Below are 25,758 nucleotides of genomic sequence, written 5' to 3' on the forward strand. Positions count from 1 at the left end.
CATCTGTCAATCTGGGGAGGGCCGCACACTACCACATGCCTCCTACGATACATGTGGGGTCGCCAGCTGCTTCTTTTCACCTGACAGTGAGGAGTTTTGCCAGGGGGACATAGCATGTGGGAGGATCAAGCCATTCCCCCCAGTTCCCCCTCCTCCCCAAACAGGTGCCCCAACCAACCAGAGGAGGCACTAGTGGAGTGACCAGGACACATACCCACACCCGGCTTCCCACCCACAGACATGGCCAATTGTGTCTGTAAGGACGCTGACCAAGCCAGAGGTAACACGGGGATTCGAACTGGCGATCCTCATGTTGGTAGGCAACAAAGACACCCCATGCCACCTGGATGCCCCCTACTTCAGGTAATTTAATGTAAGTGGTAACATTAATATAGTTTTTGTTTCTAAATATTGGGGAAACACTGGATCCCATACATTGTTTTTACAAATTTTCAATTAAAAAAAGTGCTGTTGATAACTTTAAGAAAACTATTAAATTATAAGTGCTTGGTTTTGCGTTGATGCAGTTGCCCACTGGGGACCGGGGTTCGCGCCCCTGTCTCGTCAGAGCTGACTATGGCCAGACTTGATGAAGCAGCAACAATTGGCAATGCTGTCTTCGGGAGGGGGGCGGAGTCAGCTTGTGTTTGTCACATGACTGCATCTGTGTGTGTGTTGGAAAAAGCAGTGGTTCGGCCTGGATTCGCCTTGTCACGAAAGTGGGGAGGCGTCTCCTTCGACACTGCCGGCCAGAAAGAAGCAGTTGGCGAACGCATGCAGTACGAGGGTGGGTGTTTGAACTAAAATAGGGATCGATTGGCCACTAAATTGGGGGAAAAAAGGGAAAAATCAGAAATAAATTTAAATTATAAGTGCATACAACAGTTCCCTCACCTGTTCTGTGTGTTAATTTAAAAAACTTACATTACATTACAGTCATTTAGTCGACGCTTTTATCCAAAGCGACTTACAATAAGTGCATTCCTACGTGCATTTAACGTAGGAAATCAGGAGAACTACTAGTCATCAGAGGTCATAAGTGCATCTTCTCTCTACAGAAGCATCTAAGAGCAAAACCAGTGGTAAAAGTAAAAGCGCAAGAAAGAGTTTTTTTTAATGAGTGAATACAATAAGTGCTAAGAGCAAGTAACAGGGTAGTAGTTCTTGAAAGATGGGCAGCGACTCCGCTGTCCTGACATCAGTGAGGAGTTCATTCCACCACTGTGGGACCAGGACAGAAAAGAGGCATGACCGGGTCTATCGGCAGCAGGGGCCTCTGAGCGACGGGGCAACCAGGCGTCCCAAGGCAGCAGAGCGAAATGGTTAGGCGGGGGTGTAGGGCTTGACCATGGCCTGGAGATAGGAAGGAGCTGTTCCTTTCACTGCCCTGTAGGCTAGCACCAGAGTCTTAAACTGGATGCGAGCAGCTACTGGGAGCCAGTGCAGGGACATGAGAAGGGGAGTTGTGTGGGTCAAATCCTGGGTAAGATTGTCCTAGATATGGAGTCAGAGATGGAAGAAGCAGTTGACACTGTGCATAGAAAGATGGGCAATAAGAATAGATATGTCATCATTCTGTTTGCCCAAAGGCGGGTGAAGGAAGAGATCTGGAGACTGAGCCAAGACTCTCCGGTCTGCAAGGATAAAGGCCTTCGTTTTGCTAAAGCGCTACCAAGGGAGGACTGGGGAGAAAGGAGAAGGCTGTGGCCTCAAATTGAACAAGCGACGAGGGCTGGAAAATTGGCTTGCTTTCAGGGGCCTGATGGATAATCGAAGGACGTCAGATTGGAGATGGCAGGTGACTGTGATATAGTGGAAAAATTATTAATGGGACGATGGAATTCTATCTAAAGGCTACGGTTCATCCAGTTACTGAGTGGATTGTGTTACAAGTGTTACACTTGCAGCTCATATTTTTTGTTCTAGTGTTCAATCAATCAATCAATCAATCAAGCTGCATTTTATATAGCGCTTTTCTAGCTGCAACAGCCACTCAAAGCGCTGTTAATGGTAAATAGTAAACATTTGCTTGTTACCTGGGCTTGAAGGATGTTGTGAAGAGAAAAGTGCCATCTTTATTTTATAGGGCAAAAATATCATTGTTTGTATTTGCAAGAGACCCATTCCTCTGAGGTGGATGTGACTTTTTGGACTAATCAGTGGGGAGACAGAATTTTATTCAGTCATGGTTCTAACCAGTCTGGAGGTGGGGCAACATGCCTTGACAAATGCCCTGGAGAAATTATGACTCATAGAGCTGATGGAGAGGTCACTGGCCACTGGCTCACAGTGGTATTGAAAATTGAAATTCTATTTCTTATGATAATTAATATTTATGGTCATAATAATGATGGCTAAAAAAAACAAAAAACCAATGGAAAATATAATAAATATGATTTCAGATCTTGAAGTATTGCACTGTACTGATCATATCTTAGCAGGAGGTGACTGGAACATGACACTAGACAAGTGGGAAGATAGATGGCCTCCTATATTAGGAGAATTGCTGTGTAATGACACTGTTGAAGGTTTTATGACAGATAACTGATGTATGGAGAAGTTTAAATCTGGGAGTAATATGTTACTTATGGTTTAAGCCAAATGGAGGGAGCAAGTCTAGAACTGACTATTGACTGGTGAGTGATAACATTCTGAGATACGTTTCGTAGACTAAATTATCTAAAGCGCCTTTATCTGATCATTGTTTTATAGAGCTAGTTTTAAAACCCATAATGAGGGACACCAAAAATAAAGGTTATTGGAAATTTAACGCCAGATTGTTACACAATGAAGAACATTGCAATAAGATCAGAGAAATAAGGGCTATTGAAAATAATGAATCAAGTGAAATACTGGTAAATGGGAATATTAAATTCAAAATGAGAATTTGCCATAAACTTTTGCAAGGAACTTGACAGGAAAAACAAGAGAATATGAAAGTAATTTGTTCCAGGAAATAAGTCAGTGCTGTAGTAAAACTGAACTAAACAATTGAGAAAATAAAAACGATGATGGAGGTACAAGTCCAGTTAGATTATCTTTATCTTGAAAGAGCTCAGGGTGCTTTTATAAGATCACGAGCGAAATGGATCGAGTTAGGCGAGAGGAATTCCTCATATTTTTGTAATTTAGAAAAAAAGTAGACAGCAGAGAAACTCAATTATAAGTCTAATGATAAATGGAGTAGAATGCAAAAAAATAAAATAAAAATTAGGAGTTACTTACCTTGCCTAACTCTGCCTAAGTCATATCCAAACATGTGATTTGGACGGTGACGTGACTTACTCTGAGTGCTTGTTGTCTGAGGTACTGCTGCTGTTGCTGTGCTTGTTGCTGCTGCTGTTGTTGTTGCTGTTGCTGTTGTTGCTGTTGTTGTTGTTGTTGCTGTTGTTGTTGCTGTTGTTGCTGTTGTTGCTGCTGCTGCTGCTGCTGTTGCTGCTGCTCCGCCAGCATCTGATTGGACCTCATGCCTGGGTGAACGCCCTGGCCCCCCATGTGGCTTAGACCATGCATGATAGGATTTTGCTGGAGGGTTTGAGGGGCAAACCTAGAGTCAAACAGGTGGGAGAAAGTTTGGGAGAAAAGGGCGGGTAGCAATGTAATTAACACAATACAGGGGAAGAACACTGCAAGATTATAAAAATGCTGCAGTAACAGTCAGTGAATTGTGTGTGAGAACACATTCAGCTATAGCACTCCTATCTAACATGGCTTGTCTGGGGAAATGACAGTGATGTTGCTAAATGGCTTGCAACACTGTGCTGACCTTTGTGTGTTCTGCATGTTGTGTGCATAGCCTGGGGCCTGCTGGTGGACGTAGCCACTAGGCCTCTGTTGCATCTGCCTTAGAGGGTCCACCACAGCAGGGTTGGTCCCAGGATGGGTGCCTTGGAAGTTCTGGTTGCTATAGGAGGTAGGGACTATACCACCAGCTTGGGATGGGTGCTGCTGCATCCCCATGTGGGAGCCATATGTGGTGTAGCCCTGAGATATATTCTGAGGAAAAAAGAGATGGGATGTTGATAAGAAAAACTGTGAGACAAAATCATTGTTAAAATACAGACAGTGCCATAGCTGTCACATGATGAGTGTTTTTTCTAGGGCATCAGCTAAAAGGGACAGGAACCAATCACTGGAAGCCTTACCTGAGTGGGCTGCATGGAAGTATATGGTTGGTTGGGCGTCATCTGTCTCATCTGCTGCCCGAGTATGCTCTGATTCTAAACACAGAGACAGACCACAACAGGTCAGTAAATAGTCCTCGACTGACTTGTTGTCCTCCACAGGGAAGAAAAGATGCCATTTAACTTTTTCTAGGCAAACTGCATTAAAACTTCTTCCAAAAATCAGACACTTTAAGACTTTATTGTCCGTTCACATGGAAATTTGTCATGCATCACATGCTGCAACAATCATCAGAATAGCATAATACAACATAAAATAACATCTGCAAAAGAGCATAGCCTTGTACAAGGACCATGTACATAGTCACATGCACCATACATGTACATGTGGGGGGTGGAGGGGTATGATCACAGAGTCCCTGTGTGTGTGTGGGGTTACATAGTCCATGTGGGTGCATGTGTGCGTGTGTATGTGGGGGAGGGGAGGGGGATATGGTCACAAATACAGAATCCAAGCACAATACAGACCCCTTCACTATCTCAGGACCATCTCTGTTCCAGCTCTCTAGCTACCCCTTCTAGTCATGTCTACTCACTGCAGACCGACTCACCAGTCTGACCTGAAGCTGCTGGCGCAGTATCTGGCCCTGTGGAATGCTAGGTTGGGGCTTATAACCCACTGAGTACTGCTTGTCCAGTCCCATCATGCCCGACATGCTTCCTTGCATGCCAGGCATCATAGCAGAGTAGTTGGGCCGTGTGTGCATCATTTTGCTTGCTTGGGGGTTCCGGGGAGGTCTGTACGGAGGATCTAACCCGGGGCCTCCTTTGGGAAGAGAAAAGACCAGACTTAAAATCTGATTCACTCCTGATTTATAATAATAATAATAATAATAATCTCACCATCGGGTTATTTAACATCCACTCGCTAATCAACAAGGGACTTCTACTTCATGATCTACTGAATGATCGTAAGTTGGATTGTTTATGCTTGACTGAGACTTGGCAACAACCCAATGACTTTTCACAATTCAATTTAACTATTCCTCCTGGATTTGTATACACCTGCAAATTCCATGACACCGGCGAGGGGGGGGGGGTTGCAATACTTTACAGTGAAAAGTGGAAAGTGTCTTTCGTAACTGTGCCTGTGCATGTTTCATTTGAGTTCATTGCCCTACAAATCAATGGGCCAAATCCTACTATACTAACCACTGTTTATCAACCACCGAAGCCCAACAATGATTTCTTAAATGAACTTTCTGTTTTTCTAACCTTCTTATGTTCTTTGTACCCTAATGTAATATTGCTGGGTGATTTTAATATACACATGGACAATGTTAACAATACTCAAACAAGGGATTTTACATCATGTCTGGATAGTTTTGGATTACAGCAATATATTGATTTTCCTGCGCACTCCAAAGGACACATACTTGATCTGATTTGCTACTCTAGTGTAACTCTTAATTGCAAAGCATCTGATTTGCCCATTTCCGACCACAAGTAAGTGTCTTGCGATGTTAACAGTATCCAAAACAAATCTGTCATGCTCCATCTCATTCTGTACTATTAAGAATATTGATTTATCTGTTCTTTCTGGTAGAACTGGTAACCTCCCCAGCAAAGACAATTTATCCACCCCAGATGAACTGGTCTCTCACTACAATGATGGACTTTGTCTTTTAAACGATTTTTCTCCTTTAAAAACTCAATCCGTTTCCTTTACCCACTCTGTCCCTTGGTTACACCTGCACTACGTCAGCTTAAAGCGAAAGGCTGTCGCCTGGAACACCTTTACATGAAAACTGGCCTTGTTGTTCATAAAGACATGTATGGCGACAACATACTTCATTATAAGGAGGCTCTGTCCACAGCAACATTGTCTTATTATGCAAATTTAAATAGATCAGGCGAAGGGAACACTGGAGCCCTGTTTTCCATGGTAAACAATATTTTACACCCACCGGACACTCTTGTGCCTCACCTGTATTCAATTGCTCAATGTAACACCTTGGGGGCCTTTTTTAATGCCAAAATTGAAAATATTCATCAGCAATTGACCTCGTCAAACAATACTGCATACAGTTCATCTTATTCACCCTTCTATGTTCCCCTCTCTTCTTCACTATCTAGTTTTAAATTCCCAACTGTTGCTGAAATATCTGGTCTTATTTGCGAATCCAAATCATCTACCTGCCAGCTAGACCTCCTTACTCATTTAGTAAAAGCCTGTCTACCTTCTCTATCCTCTTTAATAACTGATATCATACATTCCTCCCTTACCTCTGGTCTTGTTCCCTCATCTCTCAAAACAGCTGCAATAACTCCAATACTCAAGAAACCTGGTGCAGACCCCAACAATTTGAATAATTTTCGCCCAATCTCAAATTTACCATTTCTTTCTAAAAAAAAAAATAGGAAAGAACAGTCACATCTCAGGTACACGCTCACTTGATGCACAACAATCTGTTTGAACAACTCCAGTCTGGTTTTCGCTCCATGCACAGTACGGAGACAGCCTTGGTGAAAATCACTAATGATCTGTTGATGGCAGCTGACTCTGGGCTCTTAACCATACATGTCCTTCTTGACCTGAGTGCAGCCTTTGACAGCACCTCACATAACATCCTCCTAGAGAGATTAGCTTCCATTGGAATAACTGGCACCCCCCTTGACTGGTTTAGATCCTATCTCTCTGGCCGCACTCAGTTTGTCCAACTTAAAAATTTGAGATCACAGTCCTTTCCTGTTACTACCAGTGTTCACCAGGGCTCTGTATTGGGACCTCTCCTATTTATTATTTCCCTATTACCTCTTGGTCACATTTCACTGCTATACAGATGACACCCAGTTTTATCTATCCACAAAGCCTACCTCCACTCTTCTACCCACTTCCCTTTCTGACTGCTTACTAGAAATTAAATCCTGGTTTTCATACCACTTCCTCAAACTTAATAGTGATAAAACCAAAATCCTCTTAGTAAATCTACTTTGGCTAAACCTGATAGTTTTTCTCTAACTAATTCTATAGTTCCTCCTTCGCCTCAGGTGAAGAGTCTGGGTGTCATCTTGGACAGCACATTATCTTTTGATGCTCACATCAACAATGCTACCTGGTCTGCATACTTCCACCTACGCAAGATTAATCATCTTCGCCCGTCACTTGCACCTAACAGCATCGCCATACTGATTCACACCCTGGTTACATCCTGTATTGACTACTGCATTTCTATCCTCTTTGGTCTTTCCCTCAAGTGTTTTCATAAACTTCAATTGGTCCAGAATTCAGCTGCCTGTATCATTACCAGAACTCCTTCCATAGATCATATCACTCCTGTTCTTCAGCAACTCCACTGGATCCCTGTTAATACCATACTGACTTCAAGATCTTGCTTCCCACCTTTAAGGCCCTTAATAACCTAGCTCCTTCATATCTTCTGAACTCCTTCTTATCCACACGCCCTCCTGCACTCTCAGATCCTCTTCTGCTCTCCAACTCACTACACCATTGGTCCGCTTGACTACCATGGGGTCTAGAGCCTTCAGTCATTCTGCCCCCTGCCTATGGAACTCTCTCCCACAAGACATTTGCAACATTGACTCGCTTTCAACTGTCAAATCCCATCTCAAAATGTACCTTTTCAAACTGGCATATTCAGTCTGATCCACGCTTCATTGAGTTTTGTGCAGATGATGATTTTATACTTATCTGTTGTTACCTTTTTATTGTCTACCCCGTTTTGGTTTGATTTTATACTGCCTGATACAGTGCTGCTTGTTTTGTTTTTAACTATGTTCTGTAAGGTGTCCTTGAGTGCTCTGAAAGGCGCCCACAAATAAAATGTATTATTATCATTTCAATAAAGACAGTTTTCTTTCCAAACTAAATGAGGAAACACTTGGTCTCAGCTTTTTATGATAGATAACTGCTAGTGATGATAATGATGAAGCCATAAACTGACCTGGTGGAAGAGGCTGGTTCTGTGCATACATGCCTATGGGCTGCTGGCCATAGCTCATCCTGCCGTATGGGTGGTTCTGCTGCCCCATCATCAGTTCAGGCGGCATACCCGGACCATAGGACACTCCAGTTGCTGTTCGGTTTACATAGTCCTAGTGAGAGAGGAAATACATATAATACCCATCTGTGACAAAGTAATTTTTTCAAACTTGGGCATTAGGGTTAAAAAGAGAAAATACATTTCTTTTTGGAGATTTGGAGGTTGTTTGTTTTTGCACATAATAATTGCCTCATCAGGGGAAAAAAATCTTTTTACAGCAAGTATCTTGCTCTACGATGGTGCTTTGACAGGAATAGGAAAGATAATAAAACCTGGCCCTTCAGTTGGGGGATGGCCTCACACACCATGAGGCAATCGACCCGACTCAATTTGGATTTAATAGTAGCAAGTACTATTAGGGTTGATTGTGTGTATGTGTGCGAGATGTATGGGGAATACCAGTCCAAATTCTGCTAATAAAAAAATCTTCACACGACTGACCTCTGTCTTGGTGGAGGGGGGTTTCCTCTTCTTATTGGATTTCTTCTTGTTTGTATCGGAGGGCACAGCAGGAACACTTTTCTCTGGCTTAACTGCTTCCACCATCTTCTTCTCAGGTTCCTGGGAGACAGGTGTTGGGGGCTCCTCTTCCTCAGGGGGGAGGGGCAGCGGTTCCAGGTAATAGCTACGAGGTTTGGGTTTCAGGTGCGTGTGGTAAAGCAGGAAGCGCTGTTGCTCCTCAAACTTGGTGACCTTGCGGTCCACACGCACAGTGCCGAACCAGCCCCACGAGAGGGGAGCAGAGTGTTTCAGACCCTCAAAGACATCCCAGGGAGAGATCTTCTGTTTGGTTGATACTTGGAGGCCCTGGGGGAAGACAAAGATCATGTTTACCTTGAAAGTTTTCATTGAAAGAATCACCAGAGAGATCAGAGTCTTTGTTAATCTTAACCCATTTTCATTAATTTAGGATGGTGTAAATTCTTTCAGCACTGCAGTGAAGTTGACAGTCACAGCTTATCTGGTGCAAGGTTAAACGTGATCCAGGTGAGATCAGCAGATGGACATGTACCTCACATGTACTTTTTTGTTTCAGCCCACCTACAAAGGCCCTAAATGAACCATAATGTCAAAAAACAACAGCGTGTTGGGGTTAAAGCTCTTACCTCCTTCTCAAACCCAGCAATTTTGTTCCCTTTAGTGTCTATTAATGAGCCCTGTGGTTCACAGGTGATGACATCACGGGTCTGCTTGGGCAACGGCAGCAGCTGGCGAACCTTCTCTAAACTCTCTGACTGCCTGTCACCAAGCTCTTTCTGTAAAGATCAAAGAACATGTGGAGGGTAAAGAGGAAAATTTGAATGAGGATTTGCTCCCAGTGAGGTAATGGTAAACCACAAAATATAGTATATCCATCCAGCCATTATCTTAACCGCTTATCCTGCTCTCAGGGTCGCGGGGATGCTGGAGCCTATTCCAGCAGTCATTGGGTGGCAGGTGGGGAGACACCCTGGACAGACCGCCAGGTCATTATAATTATACATTTTATTTAAAAAGTGCTTTTCATTGTACAACAATTCCAAAGAGCTATCGCAGATAGGAGTTTAAGAGCATAGGTTAAAAAGAAAGGTTTATATATAGAGAAGACCTTGTGGAGATACTTCAACAATACATTTAAAGACAATAATTACTAAAACTATCAAAAAGCCTTTTTGTGTAAATAGGTATTTAAAAAGAATCAAGTTTCTGTGGAAGCCTCGTGTGGTCAAGGAGGGCATTCCAGAGACCAGGGCAATTCCACCTGAAAGCCTGATCCCCCATAGTGCAGAGCTTGGTCCTGGGTGACTGGAGGCTGTAGGGAGGATTTTACTAAATGAGCAGTTCTTTGGCAGTAGAGGGGTACATTGCCATGGAGGCACTTAAATGTCAGAAGGATTATTAAAATCAATCATGGAGGAAATGGGGAGCCAGTGCACAGATGCCAGGATGGGCTGATATGGTAGTGGTTCCACACCCTTATCAGGATCCTGGCAGCATTATTCTAGCTGTACTGCAGCTTTTGGTGGGTTTTGGCAGGGATCCCAATGAAATTACCACAGAAAAATTGTTTTACATAAATATCAAAATATAAAATTAAGTTCTATTTTGACTGATGACTAATGAGTCACCTGAAACAACCCATTTTCACTTTTATTCTAAAACATGAGTTTCAGTGATTTTCCATAACTTAGTGTCCCAAAGACACACCCACACCAATCAAATTTCTTCAGGTATAGTCAGTCAAATTGATCAGGGTTTTTTTTTACCCATAATTTCTCCTGGCCTGGATTTTTTTTAAAAACTAAATCACTTTTCCAAATTTTCCAGGAGTAAATCCAAGAGTGGATAAATGTATATTTTTTCTGATGATGGCAAGATATGCAGCAGTTGTTTTTATATGGCTATATAATGTCCTTTTCTTATCAGAATATGACTGAAAAACTGAACACTTAAAAAAACACTATCACTGACTTAAGGCATAAAAATAGTGGGATTCATTACATAAAAACAGGGTTAGTTTCAAGCTTAAATTCAGAGGCACTTTTACAAATCAAGGTATTGGTGAAATTAATAGCCTATTCTTACCCTAAGCTTCTTCACCAGGTTCATGTAGGCCCTCTTGTTCTCCTCCATGCTACCCTGAGAGATGCTGGACATGTCAGCAGCCAGTGTGCCATTAATCAGCACACTCAGCATGTCCAGTACAGTGGTGAATAGCTCACTGACAGGCAGAAGAAGGGGAAACAAATGACATTAAACATTGATCAAAGCATGAAGATGATTACAGAGCAGTCGACTGTGACGTACGTGCATCACATCTGTGCACATGTGCAAGGAAACAAACATACTATCAAACATCCCATCTGCACACATGAACAAGCCTATCGCATATCTAGAAGACAGACAGACTCTGTTTTTAACGTCACTTACTTATTGGACTGCATGTCCACGGTGCCGCTGCTTATGATGTCGAGGAGTAACACAGCCCACTCGGTGGTCTGCTGGGTACTGCGCTGGACTGTGTCAAACATTCCACCCACCTGAATAGCAGGTGCAAAAAACATAAGTGTCACTCTCCATGAAACACAAATGGTTGACTCAAATACAAGACAGGCTTTGGTAGAGTGACGTAATGATGTGTTGCCATATGATCCCTGCCCTGTTTGATTGTCTCTTTTAAGTAGAGCAAAATATTTTAGGTCAGTCAATCAGCTTTACTTAAGAAGCTGTAAGATTAATTTCCTCAAGATTATCACACTATCTCTTGCATCAGAATAACATTCACAAATAAGTGTCTTTTTTGTATCCATTGAATTTAGATGTAAAGGTCAATTTGCAATTTATATGGTATTGTAAGAGTTTGATGACGCTCGAGCAACAGTTTTGCAGATTTGTCAATGAGTAATTGATCAATCCACAAAATCCCAATAACTGTAGATGGAGGTCAGATTGCTTTGGTCAAGGATATTCTCCTAGCTTTTTTTGTGAATGTGGGGATGGCAATGAGGGACAAACTTACCAGATTGAGTCGTAGCTTCAGAGCTTCGTGCATCATCTGCTTGGCCTTGCAGTCATCCTGGTACTGGTCCTCCCTCCAGTTGGTGACAATCTGCTGTACCTGGCTGTAGAGGGAGGTGAGAAGGCCCTCCCTCTGTTCATCCTGACCCTTCAGACAGGTCAGCACCAGAGAAAGAAATGGCTGCTGGCTTAACAGAGACATACTGGGGAGGGAGAGAGAAGAGCAAGTGTAGACAGAGAGAAATCATTTTAAATTGTATGAAAAGACTTTTAAAAAAACAATTACAGACAGTTAGTATATTACAATCACCTTTGTTTTTGTAGCTGATGTAGTCTGTGAGGGGATAGAAATGAAAACCTACTCTACTGTATATTTGGTGACATATAGCAATGATTAATGAAGCCTTTTGTTCTTAATGTTATATTGCATTGCTGCCTTTTGAGGACTCACACATTGATAAATGATGTTCTGCTCAGCAATTATGTGAATTCCAATTCCACACTTGCTTAAATAAATTGTTATAATTTGTATTTCTACACCTTTAATTGTTGACATCACACCGCATTCTAGGTCACGTCTCTTTGCAAAAAAGAAACCTTGAAGAAGCAACCTTGCTGACTAAATACACTACTACTTTCGGCTGCTCCCGTTAGGGGTCGCCACAGCGGATCATCCGACTGACTAAATACACTACATGGGCAAAAGTATGTAGACACCAAAACATCACACCAATATGTGCTTGCTGAACATCTCATTCCAAAACCATGGGCATTAATGTGGAGTTGGTCCTCCTTTGCTTCTATAACAGCCTCCACCCTTCTGGGAAGGCTTTCCAGTACATTTTGGAACATGGCTGTGGTGAATCGCTCCCATTCACACAAGAGCATTAGTGAGGTCGGCAGTGATGTTGGGCGAGGTCTGTCTCGCAGTCGCCATTTCAATTCATCCCAAAGGTATTGGATGGGATTGAGGTCAGGGCTCTGTGCAGGCCAGTCAAGTTCTTCCACACCAAACTTGGCAAACCATGTCTTTATGGACCTTGCTTTGTGCACAGGGGCATTGTCATGCTGAAACAGGAGAGTGTTTTCCCCAAACTGTTGCCACAAAGTTGGAGGCACACAATCCTATAAAATGTCAGTGTATGCTGTAGCATTAAGATTTACCTTCACTGGAACTAAGGGGCCTTGCCCAAACCATGAAAAACAGCCCCAGACCAATATTCCTCCTCCAAAAACTTTACAGTTGGCACTATGGATTTGGGCAGGTAGCATTCTCCTGGCATCTGCCAAACCTAGATTCATCTGTCAGACTGCTAGATAGTGAAGCGTAATTCATCACTCCAGAGAATGCGTTTCAACTGCTCCACCAGAGTCCAATGGCGGCATGCTTTACACCACTCCAGCCAATGCTTGGCATTGCGCATGGTGATCTTAAGCTTGTGTGTAGCTGCTCAGCCATGGAAACCCATTTCATGAAGCTCTTGATGGAGAGTTCTTGTGCTGAAATTGCTTCAAGGGACGATTTTTGCACTACGTGCTTCAGCACTCAGCGTCCTGTTCTGTGAACTTGTGTGGCCTACTGCTTCGCAGCTGAGCTGTTGTTACTCCTTGATGTTTCCACTCCACAACAACAATACTTATTTTTGACTGGGACAGCTCTAGCAGGGCAGAAATTTGATGAACAGACTTGCTGGATGTGGGGACATCCGATGACAGTGCCACGTTGAAAGTCACGGAGCTCTTCAATATGACCCACACTACTGCCAATGTTTGTCTATCCACCTTATTCCTAGCTCCCATGACACCTAACGTGAATCATGGGTGCGACCTCTTCTTTGTTACACCACTGAACCAGAACCAGTGTTTGTGAGCAATAGCAAAATAATGAATTGATATGTGGGAACAAAGCAGGTGAACCCTGAAATGCGACAATGTTGTCATACCTCTGCCTTCTATGGTCGATGGATGAGAAGATGACATGAAAAATTGGCCTCAGATAACATACAGTAATATATTTAGCTATTCCTGAGTCTGTTGTGATGGACGGTGAGGCGATAAAAAATCTTAAAAGCTCTGTGGCGTATCAATGTCTTCACAGCAACAAGGTTGGACACGTTTTTTTATAGAGGTGGGAAATAACCTTGTTTACTTGAAAGCGGATATTGAACCAAGTCAGAGCTGTAAAATTCCACATCACTGGACCTGGGTTTTGGTTTCTACAACAGGAGAAATACACATGACTGGATGCTCCTGTGTAGCAAGACCAGGGTGGTCTTGCAGCCACAACTGTGGAAGGTAAGTGGTCTACATGGTTCTTTTGACACTGTTGCTGTTTGTCTGTGCTATTTGTAATCACAGTTGCAGCTACTGAGCTTAATTTATAACTGACATTTTTTTTTAATGTGGGTTGAGAATGTCGTCAGACAGGGTAAGACAGGGGTATCATTTACTGATGTTCAGAGAAAGTGGAATGCAGGCACAAGGAAGAATGAAGAGCAGAAGAAGGTGAAACCGCAATTTCAAGTGTCATAAACTTGACCACCTTTATTCAGACTACTCAACATCAATGTCAGATCATATAAGCATTGTTGTTGAAGCCATATATTTAGTTTAGCCTGGTTATTAGTAGAGCTGCAAATGGCACATGTACCTGAGCTCTGTAATGCCATTTCAGGCAACGCTAATGACACAGAAAGAAATATATTCTCCCAATAAGCAATATATGTAACACTAGCAACTCGGAAGCCTAATAAGTTGTTGCCACATATGGCTACTTCCGCTGCCTCACCGGAAGTTACACCAGTAATCATTTCCACAGTAGCGCCCACAGGAATAAGGTGGATATAGATTGCATGGCTGTATGCTTGATTTTATGAATCTAGCAGCAATAGATGTGGCCGAAATAGCCAAATCCACTCATTAGGACTGTCCACATACTTTTGGCCATACAGTGTATGTTATGTTAACATTTGTTACAGCAAACCTTTTCTGTTTCTGTCGGTCCCTCTCCTTGCGTGACGAAGAGCCCAAGTGCTGTCCCTTCTCCAGCTCCTCTCCCGCTGCCTTTAGTACATGACCCTGGACTGAGGTGGGCAGCTTGGCTATCAATGGAGCCACCAGCCACACACCTGACCTTTCTGATGAGCTGTGGGGTACACAGTCACAAGACAGAAAAGTTAAACCTCTAAACAGCGGCAAAAATTAAACAAGCAAGATAGGGATCGATCAATCAGTCTGGCCGATTATCAGCTTAGATATTTGCCATTTTTCATATTATTGTTTTCGGCATATTTTTATCGGCCAGCCAATTAAAAAAAGTCCGCTGTGCAACATGCACGCTTCCAACACAGCCTTCACTCTCCTGAAGCACAGCACACCGCTCACTCCCAACAACACAAACACAGAAGAGAAGCATCGAGGAGTCAGACCATTTTTCTAAGGTCAGGGGAGCATGCCAGATACCATAAAACCCACTCGGTTAAAAAGAAAAGCATGCCATAATGTTAGTTACAAAACTCACTCCGTAAAGTTAGTTTCTCCGTCTCTCTCCCCTTCCCTTCCCACACACACACACACACACACACACCAACAAGCATAACGTTGGTCCAACATGAACTCGACAACAGGTTGTCAATTCAAACAAAGAACACACTTTCCACTGCTGTGCTTAACTTTCAAACGTAACTAAGCTAAAAGAAAAAAGCTAGTGTGTGATATTTTAGAGTGTTATTATCAGTGTTGTGCACGAACACGCTGTAAGAGTGGTGGTCATTAAACGTGGTATCATGTACAACATATTTTGATGTCATATATGTGACAGTACTTTAGATTTAATCTGAGATTGACTTGTTTTGGATGAATGGTTCATCGCTTGATTGGTAATGCCTAGGATTGCCACAGATGGGAGCATGCGCTGACTTTTCCTCATTCAAGACACTGAACTGAAAGAAAGCAACGTGTCCATCTTTTTGTCTTCATTTTCCCTTCATAAGGTAATTGTCCTAGCTATGCCACCGTTCTTGTGAATGCATCAAGTAAGCAATGGTTATACTTTATAAATTCGGTGATGTGCATGAAATATATGACTTCTAGTTTAGAAATTACCGTGCAGTAAGGCATCACTGCATCATTAACACATGAATCGTTAGCCAAATTCCATGTGTTTTTATGCTAGCTACTGGAGCGCTTGTACTCGCCACGCAGTGTGGGGTGGCATAGAGCAGTAGCGTGCTGCTGGTTTAACTGTTTTCTTTTATGAATGTGAAGTCTAATAGTTTAAAGTTGTTTTTTTTGTTTTCGAATTAGTTGTATGTAATTTCATTATTTCTTTAAAGTTGTTCTAAAGAATTCCACTCAGATTGTTACATTAGATTGTTGTCAGCTAGTGCCTTGAACATCATGCACTTCATTTTTGTTTTTTTCAAATATGTTCTATTAAACATATGTTCATTTAAAGGCAGCCTTGTGTTGGGGTTCGTGTTGCTGTAAATTTTGGCACAACATTTTTTACATTTTCCGCAACTGAATATCGGCCCCAAATATCGGGTATCAGCCGTCATAACATACAAGTAATCGATATCGGTATCGGCCCTGAAAAACAAAACATATCAGTCGACCCCTAAAGCAAGAACTGAATATTTAATGTTGATAAAGCGATATAAAAATGGCTTTTTGAGAGTGTTTTTCTTCTGTACTTTGACTTGTATGTGATAAAAAAGGAATATTAGGGTGGAAGATAAAAATGCTTTTTGAGAGAATTTTTATTGCAGATGTATACATGATGGAAAGGGAATATTAGGGTGGGACATAGCGCAGAGTTTTGAAAATGAGTGGAAGTGACAACAGTTTATATATGATAAGGAGCAGAGGGGCGGGATTGTTCAAACAGCTCTGATTAATAGCATTGGTTTGAATTTTTATGGATGCCCATGAGTACATGATCACTAAATCAAAGCAGAAACTATTTTACAGGGAGCAGAGGAAATACAGGTTAATGTAAAAATACAAGACTGTACAAATTCTGTACATTTTGTGGCCTACATTATCAGATAAAGCTACATTAGGGCATGATGAACTTTTTTTTTTCATTTAAGCACAACTATATTGAAGTTTTGAATTGTTAAATCCTATATTTACAATATTTTAGAGATATAGTTGTAACCAATCATAAGACACATACCAAGAATGACTTAAATGGATTGCAATTGTAGAATATGCTTAAATACCGTGACCACCAAAACTACAAGCAAAAGAGCAAGACTTGGAGGCCATTGTGCCATGACATTATCCCTGTGACCCTAGGATAATTGACGATATTGAAGAGAGACTGCAGAGAGGCACTGGCACATACCTCAAGATTGGTTTCATCTTGCTCGTGTTGTTGTTGTTGTTGTTGTTCGATGCGGAGCTGACCGCGACCGCTACGCCATTCCCCGAGGGGTTACTGGAGTTCATCTCAGCAGATTTCTGGAACACCTCAATAGTGGCCTTGGCTATGTTCTCTAGCAGAGAGTACAGCTCCTGTGGGGAAAAACACACCAATGAGGACTAGGGCTGGGTATTGGCAAGGACTTACCGATATAATACGTATCACAATACATGGGTCATGATACAAACTGTATCACAATACATTGCAATATGATACATATTGCGATACATTGTAACACTTTACATAATTTACTGAACATTAAAAAATTATAGTTGAAATTACAACTTTCCGTGTACCACCTGGGTAGTCTAATATTTACATCACATTATATATTGATAACTGCGAACAAATTGAGTCAAAACTATTTAATTCAAAATTTCCATTCCAATTCATTAGAACGTAGTGTGGCAAGCCGGCATGGAAGAATGAGAGATAGAGAGCTCTTTATTGCAATTCTTGTGTCCCATACACCGCACAACCCCAGGATTCTGCCCTTCCCCAATAGTTGCCGAACAATGGCTTCCCGAAACAAGGTCATCATTGAACACACAAGTCTTAGTCACGGTCCTACAGTCAGTCAGTCTACTCGGTTGTCTACCCAGTCCGAGTTGAACATCCGAACAACAACACACAATAGGCATCCGGGTGGTATAGTGGTCTATTCCGTTGCCTACCAACACGGGGATCGGCAGTTCGAATCCCTGTGTTACCTCTGGCTTGGTCGGGCGTCCCTACAGACACAATTAGCTGTGTCTGCGGGTGGGAAACCAGATGTGGGTACGTGACCTGGTCACTGCACTAGTGTCTCCTCTGGTAAGTCGGGGCACCTGTTCGGGGGAGGGAGAACTGGGGGGAATAGCGTGATCCTCCCATGCACTACGTCCCCCTATAGATGTCCATGGCTCTATGTCTATAGCTCTGACAACGACTCCAAGAGGATAAATTCTGAGTCTCATCACCAGCCAGTCAGACTAGCTTCGTCTAGTCAGAAAGTGACGAACTGAGGAAGCCTCTGGGATGAGAGGCGAAACGTCTTCACGGATATATACCAAGTCCAGTTGCACTTGATTCAACTCCTTTGGATAACCATGACCTGGATGAATGAGAACATTCACAGACACGTAGCGTTAGGTTGTTATTTCTCTGTTACCACCAACGGTAAAAATGAACTCACATGAATGAGCCTGAGTTTTGTCTGGGGGAAGGGCTACCTGAGAAAGGGCGGGGCTGGAGAAGGAGCAGGAGGGGAGGGGGTGCTGGTGTTTGTGTTCAAAATCTCTCAATCTCTCTCTCTTGTTCTTTTCTCCAAAGTTACCAACTGCAACTTTTTTTTTTAAATACATTTATTTCTAGTTTTTCCCTTTATCCCACCTGATTAACCCAAAGGCATATGGCCGGAACTCTTGTCGAATAACTCCCCTGGCTCACGTTTCCACAGGAAGGACATAGTCGTAACACCAGCTTCCTTCAAACTTGTGTCGGCTGCTCTCGCTAGTTTACACACTGAAGCCTCGCATGGATTGCATTACCTTCAGGCCGCAAAGCAGACGTAGGGAGAATGCTTTCGGTTGCTTGGCTGCAGGCGCCCAGATGAGCCAGAGGGGTCGCTGGAGAACGACTAGTCCCCGAACACTACACCGATGTACACCCACTATCCCTCGGGTAAGGGTTGCCTAAGGAATGCCTTACCCTGTGGACGCTCTTGCCGTGACCGGTTACGGCGAGTCTGGGATACGAACCTCCCAGCCACGTGACGAGCAGATTGCAAGAATGGCGGTTTATTCCGCTCGGCCATCAGAGCGGCCACCAACTGCAACTTTAAGTGTTTTTATTGTATGACTGAACACATTGAACTGAAATCTTAAAAAAAAAAAAGAATAATATTTTTAATGTATCGATATGAGCGGCTGGAAAATTGATAAAGTATCGTGAAAAAAATATTGCAGTACTGAGCTGCATCAAAAACCTTTTTTTTTTTTTTGTACAGCCCTAAATGAGGAGTAATCATGAACAATCACTTGCATGATTCAAAGTTTTGTTTCCTTAAAAGTTCCATAACAAAACGTCTTCAATACCATCAAGAAAAATATTCTAAACTCTTACACCATCAAAAAGTGTTGTTAGTTGTTATGAGGACAGAAGTGTGGTCAAGCAAGTGTAACTTACATTGTTGGTACTTTGCTTGATCATTAGTTGCAGCTCCAGGGATGACTGCCTCATCGTCCATTGGTCCATGTTCTAGAAAAGGGACAGGGCTGCTGTTAGACACAGAAACTATATGGACAAAAGTATTGGGACACCTGGCCGTTACACCTACAGAAGCTTTTATGACACCCCATTCTAAATCCATAAGCATTAACATGGAGTTGGTCTCCCATTTGCAGCTATAACAGCTTCCACTCTTCTGGGAAGGCTTTCCACAAGATTTTGGAGTGTGTCTATGGGAATTTTTACCCATTCACCCAGAAGAGCATTTGCTAGGTAAGGCACTCATGTTGGACAAGAAGACCTGGCTCGCAATCTCTGTTCTAGTTCATCCCAAAGGTGTTCGATGGGGTTGAGGTCAGGGCTTAGTGCGGGCCAGTCAAGTTCTTCCATGCCAAACTCACCCAACCATGTCTTAATGGACCTTGCTTTGTGCACTGGGGCACAGTCATGCTGGAACAGAAAAGGGCCCTCCCCAAACTGTTCCCACAAAGTTGGACAAATAGAATTGTCCAAAATATCTTGGTATGCTGAAGCATTAAGATTTCCCTTCACTGGAACTAAGGTGCCCAACCCCTGAAAAACAACCCCATACCATTATCCCACCTCCACCAAACTTTACAGTGGGCACAAATGCAGTCAGGCAGGTAACGTTCTCCTGGCATTCGCCAAACCCAGACTCGTTCATCAAACTGCCAGACAGAGAAGCGTGATTCATCACTCCACAGAACATGTTTCGACTGCTCCAGAGTCCAGTGGCAGTGTGCTTTACACCATTCCATCCGACGCTTCGCATTGTGCTTGGTGATGTAAAGCTTGCATGCTGCTGCTCGGCCATGGAAACCCATTCCATGAAGCTCCCGGTGCAGTTTTTGTGCTGATGTTAATGCCAGAGGAAGTTTGGAACTCTGCAGGTACTGAGTCAACAGATCATTGGCGACTTTTACGCACTATGTGCCTCAGCACTCATTGACCCCGCTGTGTGACTTTACGTGGTCTGCCACTTCGTGGCTGAATTGTTGTTGTTTCTAAATGCTTCCACTTTTCAATAATACCACTTACAGTTGACCGTGGAATATCTAGCAGGGAAGACATTTCACGAACTGACTTATTGCAAAGGTGGCATCCTATGACAGTACCACACTTGAATTCACTGAGTTCTTCAGAACGACCCATTCTTTCAAAATGTTTCTAAATGGCGACTGCATGGCTAGCTGCTTGATTTTATACACCTGTGGCAATGGGTCTGAATGAAACACCTGAATTCAATGATTAAGAGGTGTGTCCCAATACTTTTGTCCATACAGTGTATATTCACTTCTTGTGTGTTCTCCAGAGGCTGTAGAAAGGCTGTGGTCATGTTTTTGTACATTTGTACAGCTCATGGGAAAGGTAATGGTAATATTTTCCCTTTCTGCCGGTAGAGGGCAGCAATACTTCAAAGTTCTAGTATAGAAATATATATATATATATATATATATATATATATATATATATATATATATATATATATATATATATATATATATGGATAATGGATGGATGGATGTGCCATGTGTACATGGCACATCCATCCATCCATTACCCAAACCGCCTATCCTGCTCTCAGGGTCACCGGATGCTGGAGCCTATCCCAGCAGTCATTGTATCCGTCAAAATGTGTCAGGTGGCACCAGAAATAGTAGAACTGAAACCATACTGGTTTCAGTATAGATCTGCTTCAAGTGAAATTTATTTCGTAAATATGAGCCTGACCTCTGTGTCATGTTTGAGAGACAAATGCTTGATTATGCCAAAGATATACCACTCTATCCCAAATGGGCAAAAAAAACCTTTCCCCCCTTTAAGTTGACATTTCAACTTCTACCATGATCAACGGTTAGAACACTGAACCTGTAGGATGCGTTTGATGCGCTGCCTCTGGGGATTATCGCCATCGTCACTGTCCAGCTGACGGTGGGGGTAGCAGATAAGCTGGAGTAACCGTTGGGCCTGGATGTTGACCAGTACCGGGTCCTGTAGAGCACTGCTGTCTTCAGATAGGGACTTCAGACAGCGTTCACCAACCCATTCCTGGAGGAAACATAGCAAGCGAAGGGCACAGGGAGAAGGAGAGCAATGAAAAAAGAAAAGGAAGAAGGAGGATGCACATAAGTATTAAGGAAATGACTACACCTACCACCTGTCCCAGTCATACCAAAGCTTCAAACCTAAGTATGTATGAAACTCATGAGTTCTCTGAAAGTGCTGAACCATAACGGGCTGGTGATGAAAGCAGCGCTACGGTTCAATCTTCCTCCAACAGGAATAGAACACCTCATGCCAAGGCAAAATGCTGAGAAGAAAGTGTTTTCAAAAATTTTCTTGAAGTCCCCTGAGACTGGAGGCCACAGCCATCTGGGGAACTGGCCATTTTCCTACTGGCCTTGGTCCCAACGTGACATAAGCAACACCTGCCACTTAATCTCATTTCTGCTTTTAATGCATCTTCAGCTCACTGCATCCACTACTGAAGTGGTTAATTTAAAAAAAAAAAAGAAGGTAAATCTATATCCCTGTACACATTCATATGCTCCATTGGACAGAAGACAAAATCAGACAGATAGCACCGAACACCTAAGAGACAGCTGACCTGCAAGCATTTTTCTCCATCTGACTCTTATTGTCAAACTACCTTCATCTTCAACATGACGTGTTGCTAGCAAACACACAAATCCTACATTGGTGGCCACAGCAGTGACCAACTGTTACATATATTTTGTAATATCCTCACCTGCTGACAGATGCTCTTCAAAACATGTTTTGCGTACATGTCCAGACTGGCTGTTTCTATGGAGACAGTGTGTCCTCCAGATATGTCATCGTGGCCTGCAGGATGAGACAGCCCTGACCCCCTCAGCTCTGCATCACCTAAGATCATAAAAGGGTAAGGCATAGAGTCCTGCTGTCCATGGCATGAGGAAGCATTTAAATCTAAAATCTTACATACAACCAAAAAATATTGTGATCCAAGTCCGGCCCATTTGAGAGGCCATTACAGTAAACCTTGTGCACAGGATTGGCAAACAAGTTTTCGCCTAATAACATGCTGACAAGCAGATGTGTTTACAACATGTTGAATGACATGGTTTTTCACAACTCAGACACAAAGCAGAGCAGTATTTGACCTGTTGTGCAACCAGTATATATTTCCCACAACGGCAAATGAGAAGTGAGTGTCACATTTCCTACAACTATGATCTTGGTCAGGGTCATTTTGAGGACTCCGTTTACCAGGGTACACTCTCCCTTGTTAGTGACATTGAAAAAAAAAAAAAATCTGGGAAATTCACAAGTCCACAAAATGACCATGACTTGGATTAGGGTATTAGAAATAAAACATCGAGTTCTGTGTTGCATTATGCTTTCTCATACAATGCTAGTGGAAAAAAGACTTACCCAACATAAAGACAGCTTTAAGGACAGCAAATACTGCTCCCACCACTATGCTATTCTGAGAGGCAGCAAGGAGGTGGCGATCACAAGATGAGCGGATACCGACTGATGATTTATCTGGATAAAAAAAAAAAAAAGTCATACTGTGAAATAAGTAAGAGATAAAAAGGGATAATTTTTCCAGTTACATGGAGACAAGAAAGAATTAGTGGATGTGCTTGCTACCTGACTTGGCACCATCTTGGGGGACAGGGTTGCGCTGGGGAGTCTTAAAAAGGTGCAACAGGATCCTGCAGGTGAGTCTGGCTCCAGGCTCAGAGTCCTGCTCACTGCAGGCTGGAGGTGAGGCAAAATACGTATACAAAGACTAGTGCTGTGTTTTCTCAAATCATATAACTAGGCTTACAATCTACAAAATGTAAGTACCACCATTTAAATTTAAACCCTGTCCTAGATAACACTTGTAGTCAGCCAAGACAAAGTGACATTTTCATATAACCAATGTGAAAGCGGGAGCTGGAACAAAGCATTTGCCACATAAGAACGCTGTTGGCATTTAGCAGAACTCCAACAGCATAGCTGAATGGAGCTTTGTCTGCAAACTGGGGGAAAGTGAGTTAACAGTGGGGAAAGAGAGAGGGAGAGAGGCAGCTCTCTGGCCAGTTCACAAAGCAAACACAGGCTTGATGGATCCAGATCAAACAAATTGTGTTGACTCTTTTCTCAGATAGTGGTAATGCATTATACAGCTTGGTATTCCTTCAAAAGTATATGAGACAGGCTGCAATATACTCTTAACTCATTTATAAAAAGCCTGACTGATGATGAGATCATGTATATGTGTGTGTGCGCGCATGTGTGCGTGTGTGTGTGCAGTGTGTGTAGTGTTTGAGGATGCCTGCCATGGAAAACCCTGATTTCACCATGACTGGGTTTAGAGAGATACAAACTTAAGCTTTAATGGGTGCATTACCAGAGACGATTTAAGAGGGAAAATCGGCCACAGCATGAAAAAACAACCGCAGTGTGAGACCTCCACTTCATTTCACACTGGCATAATTAATTGTTGTGTTTTTTGGGTTATGGGGTGGTCAGGAAATCAACGCTTCTTACCAGCATTAAGGAGAGAGGGGATGGCTACACAGCGGACCAGGTCCTCGAGGAGCAGGCACTGTCTAGCAATGAGAATGGCCACAAAGGTGGCCAGGGAATCATGGAAGGTCAGATCACTCACCTAGGGAACAGTAATAAGACAGCAATTACCTATAGGATTAACATTGTAAAAGAGAAAAGCTCCATATAGCGACTGTGACAGGATGATTGGAAAATGAGAATCAATTATAGATGGAGAGAAACAGGCTAGGTATTCAAACACATAAAAAGGCATTTTGTTGAAACCTCTATCGAGAGCCACATTCAACGAATGCATCAGCAGAATTAGCTTCAATTCTTGGTTTGCAAACTGTACAGTAGGGCTGAACAATTTGGGAAAATAATCTAACTGCGATTTTTTTTAGACCAGTATTGTGATTTCGATTTAGCATGCGATTTTTTTTAAAGTTCATTATCTTCTGTTATTCACGAAACACAAGCAATAAATCATTCCAACCCAACAGTCAGCATATAAACGGCTCTTTCCTGTAGGCCAGGCCTACATGTTATGAGATGAAACGGGATGAATTGATATGAATAACATATCGTTATTTAACTGAACTGTAAAAAGAAAAATCTTCAATCACAGTAGAATATTGACTGAATGATTTAATTTCAAGGATTGTAATCACGTAATTATTATGACTTAACTTTTCAATAAAAGCTGAAAAAAGAATAATAAAGCCCTGCTGGACAACAGGCCTGGTGTGAACATTAATATGAAAATAAATGCGAATCTTACTGATCTCCAGTCAGTAACAGTAAAAAAAAAAAAAAAACACAAACTAAAGTGCAGAAATATATATAAAAACAAAAACAAATCTGTGGCTCTACTACCCACCCTAAAAATATTTAGATAACTCAGTCGTTGTAATAAACATGTAATATGTAAACGTGGATTGCACTTTTTTTTTTGGATCCCCCCCCCCCTTTCTCCCCAATTGCATCTGGCCAATTACCCCACTTTTCCAAGCCGTCCCGGTCACTGCTCCAACCGCTCTGCTGATCCAGGGAGTGCTGCAGACTACCACGTCTCTTCCAATACATGTGGAGTCGCCAGCTGCTTCTTTTCACCTGACAGTGGGGAGTTTCACCAGGGGGACGTCGCGCATGGGAGTATCATGCTATTCCCCCTAGTCCCCCCCCCCCCTGAACAGGCGCCCCGACTGACCAGAGGAGGCGCTAGTGCAGCAACTGGGACATATACCCACATCTGGCGTCCCACCCACAGACACAGCTAATTGTGTCTGTAGGGACGCCCGGCCAAGCCAGAGGTAACACAGGGATTTGAACGGATGATTCCCATGTTGGTAGGCAACGGAATAGATTGCTACACTACCCGGATGCCTGGATTGCACTTTTTAACAAAATCTAAAATGAAAGAAAAAAAAAAACCACTGTGTGAACATTAATATAAATATAAAATATTAATCTAACTGATATCCAGTCAGTAACAGTAACAAACCACACAGACTAAAGTGCACAAGGAGTATGGCTCTAACAGCCACTATGTCATCCGACTGTATGGTTCTCACTAGCTCAGTTTTTTTTGCCAGGAAAACCAGCATATCGACTTTTGCTGGTTTTAAGGATGAATGAGTACAAGTTACTATATTCCCTCCAGTGCTGAACAGATGTTCTGAGGGGGGACTTGTGGCTGGTACACAAAGATATAACTTGTGGGTCAACTGGCTCAGTTGTGGAAAGTTGCTCTTGTGCAGGTTTCACCAGGCCAAGGGATCTTCTTCTCCATCGATGGCAGGGGTCATCAGGTAACTATTCAACTTAGCTTGCACGACATCAAGTTGCACAGGCAAAGCAGGAGATGCTACATTGGTCTTCAAAAAGCTGC

At 42.6% G+C, this 25,758-nt stretch overlaps 1 protein-coding gene across 1 annotated transcript in view; it reads right to left on the bottom strand.

The window, feature by feature from the left end:
• Nucleotides 1-25,758, bottom strand: part of med12 (mediator complex subunit 12) — a 57,929-nt gene that overhangs the window by 2,975 nt on the left and 29,196 nt on the right. The window contains exons 23-40 of the mRNA XM_056275110.1: nt 23,868-23,988; nt 22,980-23,090; nt 22,758-22,871; nt 22,093-22,229; nt 21,213-21,392; nt 19,281-19,352; nt 17,037-17,206; nt 14,670-14,831; nt 11,688-11,889; nt 11,099-11,208; nt 10,754-10,889; nt 9,295-9,444; nt 8,630-8,995; nt 8,090-8,240; nt 4,736-4,950; nt 4,146-4,220; nt 3,767-3,996; nt 3,286-3,547 (exon numbers count right to left, since the gene is read on the bottom strand). Coding sequence (XP_056131085.1) covers nt 3,286-3,547; nt 3,767-3,996; nt 4,146-4,220; nt 4,736-4,950; nt 8,090-8,240; nt 8,630-8,995; nt 9,295-9,444; nt 10,754-10,889; nt 11,099-11,208; nt 11,688-11,889; nt 14,670-14,831; nt 17,037-17,206; nt 19,281-19,352; nt 21,213-21,392; nt 22,093-22,229; nt 22,758-22,871; nt 22,980-23,090; nt 23,868-23,988 — 2,964 coding nt within the window. The remainder of the gene's footprint in view (nt 1-3,285; nt 3,548-3,766; nt 3,997-4,145; nt 4,221-4,735; nt 4,951-8,089; nt 8,241-8,629; nt 8,996-9,294; nt 9,445-10,753; nt 10,890-11,098; nt 11,209-11,687; nt 11,890-14,669; nt 14,832-17,036; nt 17,207-19,280; nt 19,353-21,212; nt 21,393-22,092; nt 22,230-22,757; nt 22,872-22,979; nt 23,091-23,867; nt 23,989-25,758) is intronic.

Source organism: Lampris incognitus, chromosome 1 (genome assembly GCF_029633865.1).
Source record: "Lampris incognitus isolate fLamInc1 chromosome 1, fLamInc1.hap2, whole genome shotgun sequence".
Classification (NCBI taxonomy): domain Eukaryota; kingdom Metazoa; phylum Chordata; class Actinopteri; order Lampriformes; family Lampridae; genus Lampris; species Lampris incognitus.